Source organism: Phaseolus vulgaris, chromosome 9 (genome assembly GCF_000499845.2).
Source record: "Phaseolus vulgaris cultivar G19833 chromosome 9, P. vulgaris v2.0, whole genome shotgun sequence".
NCBI lineage: Eukaryota > Viridiplantae > Streptophyta > Magnoliopsida > Fabales > Fabaceae > Phaseolus > Phaseolus vulgaris.
Genome location: NC_023751.2, coordinates 2,574,801 through 2,589,040, shown reverse-complemented (window position 1 = coordinate 2,589,040; position 14,240 = coordinate 2,574,801). Strand labels below are relative to the sequence as shown.

The window sequence follows — 14,240 nt, the reverse complement described above, 5'->3', positions numbered from 1 at the left end:
CTATAAACAAAAAAGTATATTACTATTTTACTTACAATTACTTATATATATATACATTTTTTTACTTTAAAATCATTTTATCATTCACATTATTTACAGTTTCAGAAATTATTTTCATGTAATTAATGTAATTCATTTCCATTTATTTGCTATATTTTTCTAATTCACTTGCATTATTTACAAATTATTGCTCTTTTATTTCAATTAATCTTTATTATTTTGTATAATTATTTTAGTTTTTAGTTTAAAACTTATCTTTTGTCTAATTTCGGAAATTTTTATTATTAAAATACAAAAAAGACATAAAATGCTTATAATTTAATTAATATCTTTTTCATCAAGATAATAAAATTCTAGTAAAATGAATATAAGTTTTAATCCTAATGAATCAAATGCTAAAATTAATTATTTTTCGTTACATTTATAATAAAAATTAAAAATTGATTATCTAAGTTGAAATTTATGAAATATTGTTAGTCTAAAGAAAAACAACCAGTGGGTCTTGCTTTCTAAAAGAATTATGGTATGGATAAATTTGTGAAATACAATATATCCTGTAAAAGTTCAGATACTATGTCAACCTTTGTCCTTTGCTAATTAAATTACAGAACAGAAGGGGGTAAGACAATGAAAAGCAAAGGAATAAAACTTATGGTACAACCCATACATACAAAAATCACCGGCATTCACGGTATCCCCACCTTAATTAATTACACAAACCTCCCCAAAACTCAATTCTGTCAAACAAGAAGGATTTGGACCTTGGTACTTTGCAAAAGTCACCACCACGCGGCTTACTCATTATGAATTCACATAGAGCCCTCTGCAAAACTTAATGACCGGACTTTCCTTTTGGTGAAAAGAATCTACTAAATCCCCGTGCATGCTTTTCTGGTGTAGTGGCAGAGGGAACTGAAGAAGAGGCTGACTTGGTGGGCCTGTGTTTTGGTTTTGATTTAGAATGCTGTACTGGGGATCTGGCTGGAAGGGTGGACTCACTGTCCGAAGGGCTAAATAAACTGTTGGGAAATTGTAAGGGAGACTCCGAACTCAATCTTTGCACAAAAGCAGAAGTAGCATTGTCCATTTCCATCTGACCTAATTCTTGAAATTTTGGGCTATTGTTGGCAGGTTCATCTTCTGTGAATCCTTCATCCTTTGGATTTGTCTTACTGTACGATGAATCAATTGACTCAGTTTGTGGACGTAGAGCATTTAACTGCTTGCCCAGAAGAAATATGGTTTCCTGACACTCGGCTAGCTTCTCGGCAGCAGCTGTCAAATCTCTATCCTGCATTTTCAATAGAAATGGATCTTAGACTTTTAACTTATCCAAGGAAATCACACGTTTTAAGATGCACACTTTATGAAATTTTTAATTATCATGAGAGCCTATATTTTCCTAACTTAATTTTCTTTTAACATATTCTGCGACATGACACACAGAATTCAACATGGTAATTAATATCCACAATGGAATCAAAGCCTTACATGCGGAGTCTTGATGTCATCATCAGCTGCCGAGTACTCAATCCTGACAGACAGTAACATAAATCAGAATTTGAATCACACAAGAGATTTTCATCAAATTAGATATATGACACCCTGCTTTTCATAACATTTTCCAATTTTTTATCAAACATAAACACAAATGCTGAAAATGTGTGGAAGTAATTAGGGTTGCGATGCATGATTTCAGTACTTGTCCCCAGATATTAGATGACGCCTTACCTTTGTAACTGCTCTTCTAGAACCTTGCTCCGAGCCAAAGCAGCTTCATGAGCCTTCTTTTCATCTTGAAGTTCATTCTCCAGAGATTCTATCTTAATTTGCAGACGGTTCATCTCAGTTTCCAAGACCTGGGCACGTGTTTCAAGAGAATTGTACGATTCTGCCATACACTTTAGCTGCGTCTCAGCCAAGGAATTTGATTTTTTAGCAGAAGCCAATTGTGATTTAACTTCGGCTAGAAGTTGTTCAGTCTCTAGCAACTGAGACTTGGTTATTTCAAGAGTTTCAGTACAATTTGACAGATCAGTCAATACTTTTTCTTTCTCTAGTTTCAATTCTTCAAACTCTTGCATTGACAGTTTTTGTGATGCAGCATCCACTCTATAGCCTGAGACCAAATTTTCATCATCGGGAATCTCAGGATTAGAACACGAACTATGAATATGGGAACAGGCAGTTTGATATCTTTCTCTGGATGAATTGTCTTGTACTAACTTATTTTCAGGCAAAGCAATCTTATCTATGCAATCAGAACTGTTACTCTCAACTTCTGTGCCCTTGTAGCAAAGAACATTAAATCTGAACTCACTTGCTTTATCCAGAACATAGGACAGGTCAAGAACAAACTGTAGCAAACTTGCATTGTTGTTTAATATTTTATCAAATGTGATGGAGAACTCCTCAATCTTTTGCCTCATTTCATTTCCATCACAAGATATGTCATGAAATGTCACTGCTTCCTTGCCAAGGAGCAGCACAAAGTCATGAATCTGAGAAATTGCAGCTTCCAAATCTGAAGTTATACGCACATATTCTCTGGGTTGCTGGGATGAAATGATGTCCTTTTCAAGGTTTAAGCCAGCATCTTCAGGATCATCCTTCCTATCACACGTAGCATCAGAAGGATGGGCATCCACCGAGTGGCGGATAGTAATGTCATGCGAATCTTCAAGCACATGTTTAATATCTTCCACAATCTTCCCTATGTCACCATCGTTGGCTAAGGACTCAAAAACCAGTAATATTCTTGATCTAAGTTCTGTTAATATCAAGCCACTAGCATCAGATTGAGGATAAGGTGCTGACATCAAAGCATCAGAAGAAACTTGATTTGACAATGGATTCGAATTGCCAATTTTTTCAGACAGACCTTCGTTGCCAATACTGACTTCGGATACATCACCATTCACAATGTCAGTTGTCTTATTGTTTGAAGAAACTGAAACAGTGGCGTCTACAATGGAATCATTTGACAAACGAGCCAACTTCTCCACCTCCAGAAAGTCATCCATTAGTTCCAACTTATTAGAGACTTCAGATTTGCTTGATTCCTCAGTGCACTTTTCTTTAGGAAATTGGGATAGCCCAGGAACTATTGCTGTAGACCAAGATTCAGCACAACTTACTGCATCGTCATTTCCATCTTCAGACATGGAGACCAAGCTTGGTGCACTGCTTGCATTTTGATTATAAATGCTTTCGTGAGTTATCTGGACGATGGATTTTGGAGATCCTTTCAGCTGGTTACTTGTCTGAGGTTGTGCTTCCAAACTTTGAAGTTTGCTCAGTGTTTTAGCGCACATACTCCTTGAGGCCTGCAACTCACTGTTACGTTTAGCCAAGGCTTCTTTCAGCATCTTTGTTTCTTCTTCCATTGCCAATAAACGCTCAGTAAGAAATTCATTATCCTTCTGGAATTTCTGCACATTGTCCAGGGAGAAATCGGGTAATGGAGACAAATTAGGGGAAGCAGCCTTCACAGGGGACTTCCTTAATCGACTCTCTCCAAAATCTCGGCCAAGGCTTTCAACTTCTAGTTTCATCTGTGCAAGTGCAGCAGGACCAGGTAACTTTTTTCTTACAAGACCACGTAGTCTTTGGCACTCAGCCTCTAACTTAGCAATTTTTTTTACACCCTCCATCTGCTGCTTGTTAGCAGCTTCTGCAGACCTCATACTCATGTTTTTTTCTTCATTGCGAATTTCAAGCTCTTTGGAAACAACATGTAGCTCATATTTAAGTGAATTATTTTCCCTTTCACATGCTTCTATGTTGCCCTTAAGAAGCTCAATTTCAGCCTCAGCACGAGCCTTATCTTCACTTAATTTGATTAGCATGTTAGAGCGCTCCTGCAATGACCTTGACAGGGCCCCATTTTCAGCAGCAGACCTAAGAAGTTCCTGTTCAAAATTCACTATCTTCGCCTCGAGCTCCCCCTTAATCTGGTCTAATTGCTTGGTTTTTGAGAGAGCAACGTCCTGTATTTTCAGCTCATGTTCTTCCTTAAGGTTTCGTATTTGTCGCATACACTCTTTAAGAGCGCCATCTAAATGTGTTGCACGATCCTCGGCAGTGAGTTTTAAAAGAGTGACAGATTCTAGATGATTCTTCAATGCCAAAGCCTCAGCTTCAGCTTTTTCCCAGCCTGCAGTGTTTAAAACCATTAAGAATGATGAGAATCTATTTTACTTGACACAGCTACTTTAGCATGTATAAGATGGTAGATAAAATCATTAAGCATTTTACCTGATACAGCTTCTTCAGCAACTTTAGCATGCTGCTTTACCATGCTTTCCTTGGTATTTATCTCGGAGTTTGCCGCGGACAGCTTTTCATTAATTTCCTTGAACTCATCCTCCAGTTCCTGAACTTTTTCCTCATATGTCTTCACTTGATCCTCCACGCTAGACAGATGTGAGTAGGATTCCGCAGAGATTTGGATGTAGTTTGGTTTCTTGTTATCCTGTACACATGTGAATCGGGAAAAAAAATAGAAAAGACAAAAAAAAACTATTAACTAAAATCACATTGTTGAATCAATCAAACAAAGGATAAGAGTTACTAGTCACATAAAGTTGAAAATCCATGTTCTACTCCTAGATACACACTAGAGAGTGAATACATGCTTAACAGCCTGCTAAGAATGGGAAACTTGCGGAAGGTGGGAATCAAAATTAATAATTAAATTATCAACAATGAGACTAACATCCACAAAGTGGCAAAACTATAGACATTAAAAATTGCTAAAAGAGTCAGACTCAGACAAAAAAATAAAACAGAACTCAGTTGCTAAATAAAACTCAAGATGGGAAAATTTTCGAAGGCACAAAAGTTTCGCACATATTTCTTGTGTGAAAAATGCCAACAAACAAATATACCTGGTTGTTGGAAGCATCGGAGGAATCCAATGCAGTAGCTGCTTTCTCAATCACAGCCTTCTCCGAGGATTTTTTCTTCCAAGGCCAGCGTCGATCCATCGCAAACTACAAAAGCCACGCAACATTAAACACTTTGATTAGGTTTCACCACACAAAATTGTCACACTAACACAGAAACAGACTGTGGTGCAAACTCCATAATCAATCCCACCGCCGTCCACGATAATTAGATTCAAATGACAACAATAAAATAACCAACCAAACAAGAATCTTCAAGTAGGAGTTCAATTTTTACACCTTCAAAATTCCAAACATCTTAATTATTTAGGCAACGAATATTAAAAGAAAAAAAAAAAAAAAAAAACTACCTCGGGACGCAACTTAATAGATATGCATAGTAGCGCAGTGCGTATGTAAATGTAATTGTGGGTGGCAAAAACAGATTGAATTGAAGTAAGGTTTTGGATGTGGATAGAACGAAATTACTAAATTGGTGAAACGCATGGAAGCAGCATGGTACTGCTTCTGCGCGTGCTGGAGTGGGAGTGATGGAAATGAAGTGGTATTTATGTAACGGCGATTTCCGAGATCTAACCAAACCAACCACCGCACTTGGCTAATGTGGAGGTGTGCGCATGCTATAACCGTGTACCATAACTATCAAAAGCCACATAATATTCTTTTCTCTCCACTGCACTCCACTCACTGCTCAAACTTGAGAGTAAAGCAAGTTAGTGGCCATTTTCATTTTTATTCTTCAAAAGATAAAAGTGAGCTTTCGTAATGATTGTTTATTATGCCTAACCGTCTTTATCGCCCAAATTAGATCCCAATTAATCGAAATCAGGTATCGCAGATTAGCACCACCGCATTTAATCTTGGCAAAATTATTCAATGTGCTAAGGAATGCACCAAATGTTTCTCATTTCTAAAAACAGCAACAATTGGAACCGCACGAACAGAATCTCACCGACAATTTAAAGAAAAAAAATGAAAAAGAAAAAGATAAAGTTCTCCCTCCATGACCAAATATATGAAAATAAAATTTTAAAAAAAATAATAATTCGTAGCGTGCAGTGCACTGTGCAGTTTCACTGAAAATGTTGCGAGCAGGAAGCCAGAGAGCGAAAGAAACGTGAATGATAAACTAGCGAAGAAAATGTGAATAAAACAAACTTACAAAAAAATGGGAGCGAGGATAGTGTGAGGCGAGAGGAGCAGTGGAAGCAACAATGCTACTAAGAGGTTGAAAAGTGAAAAGTGAAAAGTGAAGGATAAGGAACTCGATTAGAATCGAAGACGGAGAGAGTGGCGGCGGTGACGGCGGTGGCGGCGAGGTGGTTGCTATGTTCCTAAGTAAGATATTCGGAATAGAAGGTGTGCAGTTTGTGTCTCTCGAAAGTTAAAAGCAGGGTGTTGAAGGAGACGCAAAACCCATTTTATTTAAAATTTTGGTGAGGTAATTGGAATAAATGTATTAAATAAAAATAGTGGTGTATTGATGTGGTGCAATCTTGATTAACGCGCAAGAGAAAACAGCTGTGTTTTATTTAAGCAAAGTGAAGATTGGTTTGACGTAATTGACCCTTTGGGATGCTTAGAATGGTTTGTGTCAGACGCAAGCAAGCATCTGAATTGTGAGCTGTATCCGATTTTGGCAAAGGAAAGTGGTGCCATTGGTTTTCTTTTACTTTTGGATTCCCAAGTGAGTGAGTGAATGGAAATGATTTAAGAGGGAATAGGTCTTATTTAGTTTTTTAATATTTATACGTAGTTCAAGTGCGTTTGATTGCTGGGAAGGAGTTTGGACCACGGTTACTTACTGGCATTCTACACTCTACAGCTCACAATTTTTGGTCTGTAGCTAAGCCATGGATCAGTTTGAGCCTTTCGAACTGCTCACTTCCCATTGCATCAGGTCAAGTCCTTCGGATGCTATTCATAAATTCTTCTCCTTATCCTGCTTTCTCTAAGATTCCACTACAAAACTTTATTACATGCACAATTTTTTACCTCTTCATTTTCTTTCAAAATAATGTCTACCATCTTCAACTTTAGGTCCACCTTAAAGCTCAACATCCACCCATCTCATCTCATCAAAACAAACAAATAACTCACCAAATTCTTAAAACAATGTTGCATTTCGATTAAAGAAAAAAATACTTCATAATATAAAACTATTGTGAAGTTATAGTTCGAAGATCTTCTTTTATGACTTTTTAAGAAAGAATTACATTAACAAAGCTAGTTAACTGATATCTGGGATAGGTAATAATGAGCGAGGAATAGAGAGAAAGATCGAAGGCAGGAGAATGAGTATGAGAAAGAAGGAAGACCAGTGGGGAAACACGGACAATGAGGACTAGAAACCTCTCTTTCTAGTTAAACTTTATGCTCTAGATTAAGAGGTTTATCTCTTGGATAGAAGAACATTTGGCGCCTATCGTGGGGTAGGTAAAATCTTCTTGTACCACAATGAGGGCAACTCGGAGAACGACAGCGGAAGAGGATAGCAATGGAGTGTTACTGGAAACAACACAAATGTTGTTAGAACTTATGGAGACCATGAGGAAACATAATGAAGATCGGGCGGAGGAGATTGGAAGGGCTCAGGAGAAGTTTAGAAGAGAAAGTACTCGATCCAGAGAGATGTTGGAACAAACATTGCGAGATCGGGATCAGTTTCGAGCAAGGAATGAGGAGCTTCAACAACAAATTAATCAACAAATGCTAGATCAACAACAAATTAATCAACAAATGCTAGATCAACAAGGAGAAGAAGAGGAAGAACCTGATTTCCAACCATTTTCAGAGGAAATTTTATTCTAGTGGGATACATTTTTCCAAAAATGGGAACTTCCACAGGAAGGCAAGATCTGAGCACTCACTTAAAAATTTTAAAAACATAGATGTGGAGGGACGGATGCAATTAGGTGCAAGATGTTTGCGAACACTTTGGTGGGAACAACTCTGAATTGGTTCAGTAGTTTACGGTCGGGATCGTTTAGCGATTCGTTGATTGAGAGAAGGCCCTAAGACATGGTTGCCATTAAAATAAGAGTCGCTACGCACATTAAAGCGAGAGAATTTAAAATTAAAAAAAGAGAAGAAGAAAGGAATAAGGAAGGCATAAGGGTAGGAACGAGACATGCCGAGAACAGAGGTGGCCATTTTAAGGCAAGTCGGAAAGAGGATATGTGACCAATAGGTCCCTATGGCGATTTTCGTGCTAATGATGGGTTGAAAGGAGAATGGGCGGAAGGTCGGCATAATCATGATTGGTCTCCCCCAAAGTTGAAGATATCGCAGAAGGATATCTTGAAAGATGTCAATACTACCAAATTGCTACAGTTTCCAGACAAGACAAATAGGATCATGGGACCACATCAAAGGGCATGGTGTCATTTTCATGAGGCATATGGGCATGATACCGAGCGATGTGTGACTTTGGCCAAGAAAATTGATGAATTCATCAACAACGACTATTGAAAGTCTTCAAGGCGATAGACAAAGAAGATCGGGAGAAAGTGGAGCTAGGGGCTAAACTAGAGGTTCAATCCCCAAGAAGTTATTTATAGCGCAGACGGGAGGGACATGAACAAGCCACTATGGGAGAGTTACATACCATAGCGGGAGGTTTTTCAGGAGGAGGTATTTCCAGTGCTAATCGTAAAAGATATGCACGGGCAGTGATGTGTCTTCAAGACAACCAAGAAAGAATGTTGTCACTAAAGCTCACAAAGGAAGATTCTAGGGACGTTTTTCCTCATGACAACGACTCTATTGTTATCTTTGTAATAATGAAAATTCGAAAGGTGCATAGGGTGTTGGTGGATCAAGGCAGTTCAGCTGGCATTTTATTTTGGGATGCCTTTGTGAGTTTGGTCATTCCTTTTGAGAAGTTGGAGCAATTTGATGGCATATTGGTAGGATTTACGGATGATCTGGTACAGGTCAGGGGATATTTAAGTACTCAGATGGCGTTCGGTGAGGGCGATACGACGAAAACAATTGATTTCAGGTACATGGTAGTAAATGTCCTTTCTTCATTTAACATTTTATTGGGTCATTCAGCAATAAATAAGTTAGGAGCAGTAGTATCATCAGTACATATGAAGATAAAATACCCTTGTGATAATGGGCAGGTAGGAGTTATTAGACTAAATCGGAGAGAGGCTAGGAAGTGTTATGAGGCGAGTTTGAAGGGTAGGAGGCGATGTATGTACATTGAATGAGGAGGAGGGGAATATGTAGAGTTAGATCCAAGGGTATGTTGTGAAGAAGGGCGACCCCAACCAGAAGAGGAAGCAAAGATGGTAAAAATAAGGGTAGGGTGTAGTATAAAGATAGGTTGTAAGTTGGAGCCCAAGTTGGAGAAGAAGATACTTCAATTTTTAAAAGAAAATGCATATGCATTTTCCTGGTGAGTAGCTGACATGCTAGGGATAAATCCTGATGTCATATGTCATAGACTGGCCACTAATAGCAAAATAAAACTCGTGGTCCAGTGAAGAAGGAAGCTAGGGGAGGAAAAAATGGAGGTAGTGGTTCAGGAGGTTGAGAAGTTAAAAAGTGTAGGACATGTGAAGGAAATTTAATATCCATCATGGTTGTCCAATGTGGTGTTGGTGCAAAAAGATAATAGAAAATGGAGAATGTGTACAGATTTTACGAATCTAAATAAAGCATGTCAAATAGATGTGTATTCGTTATCGACCATAGATTCATTGGTGGATGGAGTGGCAAGATGTGAATTGTTAAGATTTATGGATGCTTATTCTAGTTACAATCAAATAAGGATGCACCCAGAGAATGAGGAAAAAATTGCCTTTATGGGTGGGTTAGCAAACTATTGTTACACGGGGATGCCATTTGGGTTAAAAAAATGTTGGAGCGACGTATCAACATTTGATGGATCAAATTCTGAAGGGGATGATTGGACGGAATGTGGAAGCTTAAGTAGATGATATGGTGGTGAAGTCAAGGAGGGAGGTAGCACATGAAGAAGAGTTGAGAGAAGTATTTCACCTGTTGGATAAGTATAAGTTGAAGTTAAATCCTGATAAGTGTGTTTTTGGAGTAAAAGTGGGAAATTTTTTTAGTTTTATGTTGAATCAAAGAGGAATATAAATGAATCCAGATAAGTGCATGGCCATTATGAATATGAGAAGCCCATCATCAGTGAAGGAAGTGCAACAGTTAGCTAGGAGAATAGCTTCACTTTCCCGATTTATTCCAAAAGCGGGAGATAAAGCTTATCCATACTTTCAGTGTTTGAAGGGGAATACACGTTTTCAGTGGCGGAGGAGTGTGAGTAAGCATTTCAACAATTGAAGGAGGATTTGGCTACACCACCAATACTTGTTAATCCCACAGTAGGAGTATTAGTGCACTTGTACTTGTGGGTAATGGAGAGGACAGTCAGCATCGTTCTGACGTAAGAAGTGGACATGAGCGAGAGGCAGGATATTAGAAGCTAGAGAAAGCAACTTTGGCAATCGTCATTACAGCTAGGAGATTGAGGTATTATTTCCAAAATTTCCAAGTTATTGTTAAAATAGATTTACCTGTTAAACAAGTTTTGCAAAAGCTAGATTTAACGGGAAGAATGATGAAATGGGCAGTGGAGTTGTCAGAGTATGGGATTATTTTTAAGTCTAGGGGATCCTTTAGGACTCACGCATTAATAGACTTCGTAGTAGAGTTAACACCCTCGAAAGGAGAACAGGAGAGTGAGAGAAAAAGAAAATGGATTTTATCGGTGGACGGGCGTCGAATATCAAGGGAAGTGGAGTATGTGTAATCTTAGAAGGACCTGATAGGGTTTTAGTAGATCAATTGTTCAAATTTGCTTTTAAAGCCACTAATAATCAAACAGAATATGAGGCGTTATTAACGGGAATGCGTTTGGCAGGAGATATGGGTGTAAAGAACCTGATAGTGAGAAGTGATTCACAGTTAGTAACTGAGCATGTGGCAGAGAATTTTCAGGCAAAAGATCTACATTTGGAAAAATATTTGGCAAAAGTTCGCATGGTAGCTGGAGTTTTTAAGGATTTCAAGCTGATGTATGTCCCAAGAAATCAGAATGCTAGGGCAGGTTTATTGTCTAAATTAGCGAGCACAAAGAAGCCGAGAAATCACTGATTTGTGATTCAGGAAAATTTGGAATTTCCAAGTGTCTCAGTGGATGAAGTAATGGAGGTACAAATGGATGGGGGGTGGACAAGTATGAATATACGTTGGTTTCAAAACGGCGAGGAACCAGTGGACCCTCGGGAGGCATTAATTTTGCGAAAGAATGTAGCAAGGTACGTCTTAATTCATAATAAATTATTTAGGAAAGGGTTTTCTATACCTTTGTTGAAATGTGTGGAAAGCCCGCAAACAGAGCGTATAATGGAAAATGTTCATGAAGGAATCCATGGAAGCCACATCGGAGGGCGAGCTCTTTCAATTAAGATTGTAAGAGCAAGGTTTTATTGGTCAACCATGAGGGAGCATTATTTATTATATGTAAAGAGGTGTGATAAGTGTCAACGAAATGCCAACCAAATTAATACACCAGCAAAGTGCTTATACTCAATGATGACACCTTGGCCTTCTTTTAGGTGGGGAATAGACATTCTTGGTCCTTTCCCGATTTCAGAAAGACAATTCAAATTTATTATAGTGGCAGTGGAATATTTTACAAAGTGGGTGGAAGTAGAGCCTGTAACTACAATAATAGCTGAAAAGATTTTGAAGTTTATTTGGAAATATATAATATGAAGGTTTGGAGTTCGAAGAGAGATAGTGTTGGACAACAGGACGCAATTCGCGAGTAGAAAGATTCATGATATGTGTTAAGAGCTGGGGATTCGCCAGATTTTCTCTTATGTAGAACACCCACATACAAACGGGCAGGTGGAGGTGGTAAATAAGATAATCTTGCAAGGCTTAAAGAAAAATGTGGGAAAAGCAAAGGCAAGGTGGGCAGAAGTATTACCAGATATAGTATGGTCGTATCACACGACGGTTAGATCAACGATTAAAGGTGCTTGGATAAAGGTGTTTATCAACTAGAAGCTTTGGATGGAGGACTGATCCCAAGGACATGAAATGTAGCAAATTTACGTTTTATCACAGTTAATTTAATTTGCTTCTTTACTATGATCATTTGTAACTCGGTTTGGGTGTTCGAATATTTTTTAGTCTCGTATGAATTGATTTGGAATAAAATAAGGATGGGGTACAATTTTTCCATGATATAAGTTGTTGAACAGGTAAGCAATGAAGACCATGTAGGTTTCAACCTAACATGAAGAAAGATCACATTGTGGTTCCAACCTTGTCAAATTTAATTACAAGGATGGTCCAAAACAATGAAGACCATGTAGGTTTCAACCTAACATGAAGAAAAACCACACAGTGGTGCCGACCTTGTCAAATTTAAGTACAAGGATGGTCCAAAACAATGAAGACCATGTAGGTTTCAACCTAACATGAAGAAAAACCACACAGTGGTGCCGACCTTGTCAAATTTAAGTACAAGGATGGTCCAAAACAATGAAGACCGTGTAGGTTTCGACCTAACATGAAGAAAAACCACATTGTGGTGTCGACCTTGTCAAATTTAAGTACAAGGACGGTCCAAAACAATGAAAACCACGTAGGTTATACCTAACATGAAGAAAAACCTCACACTGGTGTCGACCTCGTCATCTTGAAAAGAAGATTGGTTAGATGTCGGGCAGGGAGGTTTCGTTCGGTTATCGAGTTAAGTTAAATGTTGCTTAAATTTAGGATGAGGCACCAACCAAATGAAGCGATAAACACGGAATGTATGAATTATCAAGCAAGAACAGAGGGATTGCATAATTACAAAGCAAAAGGCCAGAGTTTGTCAAAATATAGGAGAAAATTAATTCTCTTCAATTATCTTTTCGTCTACCACGATCTTGAAAGGGTCAAACTCTGATTGATCCAGGGCAGGATAGAGTGCACAAAATTGTTCTACAACGGCGCTAAATCCATCCACAAAACCTCGAGCAATCTCGTCTTTAGCCGCCTCAAGAGCAGTGTCCAAGGTTTGCACTTTGTTCTGAAGCAAGTGTTCGGAAGAAGCATGTTTTTCACGTATCTTTACAAGTAATTGTTGAAGCTGGGTAACAATGTCTTTGTGTTTGTTAGCCTTGTGCAATTTGGCTTTCTAGATCAACAATCATGTGTTGAGCTTCCTATAGATTGGTTTGGTTTTGGGAAGCCTCGATCAGGTTAGTTTGGAGTTTTTTACGTTGGGAATCATCAAGGGAAGCTCAGTGGCGATGTTCACGAAGGTGATCCAAATGGTTCAAAAATCCAGTCCATGATGAGATGCTTAGTGCTCGGGAGTAACTCGAGAATGGCCACCACTTTGGTAGGTTTTCCCTCTATAAGTTGAGTGTTGGTGTGACGAATGCTCTGGTTCCAGTATCAGTTGGTCGAGTTTGGAACGATCAGTTTCTCTGAGTCGATTATAATGGTAGCAGTTTTGTTTTTGTTCTTTATTCGGCGGGTCATCTCAGCTCTGCTCAAAGACATGGTGTTCTCTGCATAACAACGAGGTTAGGAACAACTCAAGAAAGATAAAGAGGAAGTGTAATGAAAAGAATCGGTATCGATGTAAACTTTAATATCAGAAGGTCGGACTCAAGCCTTAGGGAGTTTCGAATATTGTGCCCAGATTGTCAAGTTTTTTGCAATCATCTAGTTCAATACTATTTAAATCTTCAGAAGAACAAGAAGATTGACATCGGGGACAGGATGACAATATAGTGGAAAACCTTTAAGGAGCTCGGTAGATCGTATTTTAAGGAATTTTCCTTTGAAATATTTGTACGAAGATTGAAAAAGTGTTAACAAACCTCGACCGGGAACGCTATTGAGGGAGGCCCAAGATGAACGTTTGGAGGCTTTGTACTCAAAGAAAAAGAAGAAAATATTATTGTAGGAGTGACATCAAAATGGATACAGAGAGTTTGAAAGGCACGAACGAATGCTCAGCTATTAGGATGAAGTTGTGCAGGGGCAACGTTCAGAGCGTTCAGGATTTCCTTTTCAAAGGAAGTTAACGAAAGGCGTACACCCAGCTTTGTAAAAAAGGTTTCGTAGAAAAAACAGAACGGTTCTCCATTTTGGCAATCCCTACAAACTGGCTCATTGGGGTCACAAGGAACGACAGCTATGGTGGCTTCCACACCAAAATAACTTAAAGCTTGGGCATGGAGGAAGCTCTCGACTCTTTTAACGGAGGTGAAGACAGAGGTTTCACGAAGTACATCACGCTTAGCCCAAGGATAAACATCAATATAATCCATGGTGCAAGGGATG

General features: G+C 38.5%; 1 protein-coding gene across 2 annotated transcripts; it reads right to left on the bottom strand.

The window, feature by feature from the left end:
- Positions 1–506: 506 nt before the first annotated feature.
- Positions 507–6,592, bottom strand: LOC137820279 (filament-like plant protein 4). 2 transcript variants are annotated; one of them, XM_068624264.1, is made up of 6 exons: positions 6,070–6,592; positions 4,890–4,994; positions 4,258–4,474; positions 1,732–4,156; positions 1,492–1,534; positions 507–1,291 (listed from the first exon to the last, which is right to left on the bottom strand). In XM_068624264.1, exons 2-6 carry the CDS (start codon positions 4,986–4,988, stop codon positions 833–835), a joined length of 3,243 nt encoding a protein of 1,080 aa, XP_068480365.1. In that variant the 5' UTR covers positions 4,989–4,994; positions 6,070–6,592; the 3' UTR covers positions 507–832. The 2 variants fall into 2 exon arrangements, with proteins under 2 accessions (XP_068480365.1, XP_068480364.1); XM_068624263.1 differs by having other exon boundaries at positions 5,258–6,548.
- Between the last annotated feature and the right edge of the window lie 7,648 nt (positions 6,593–14,240).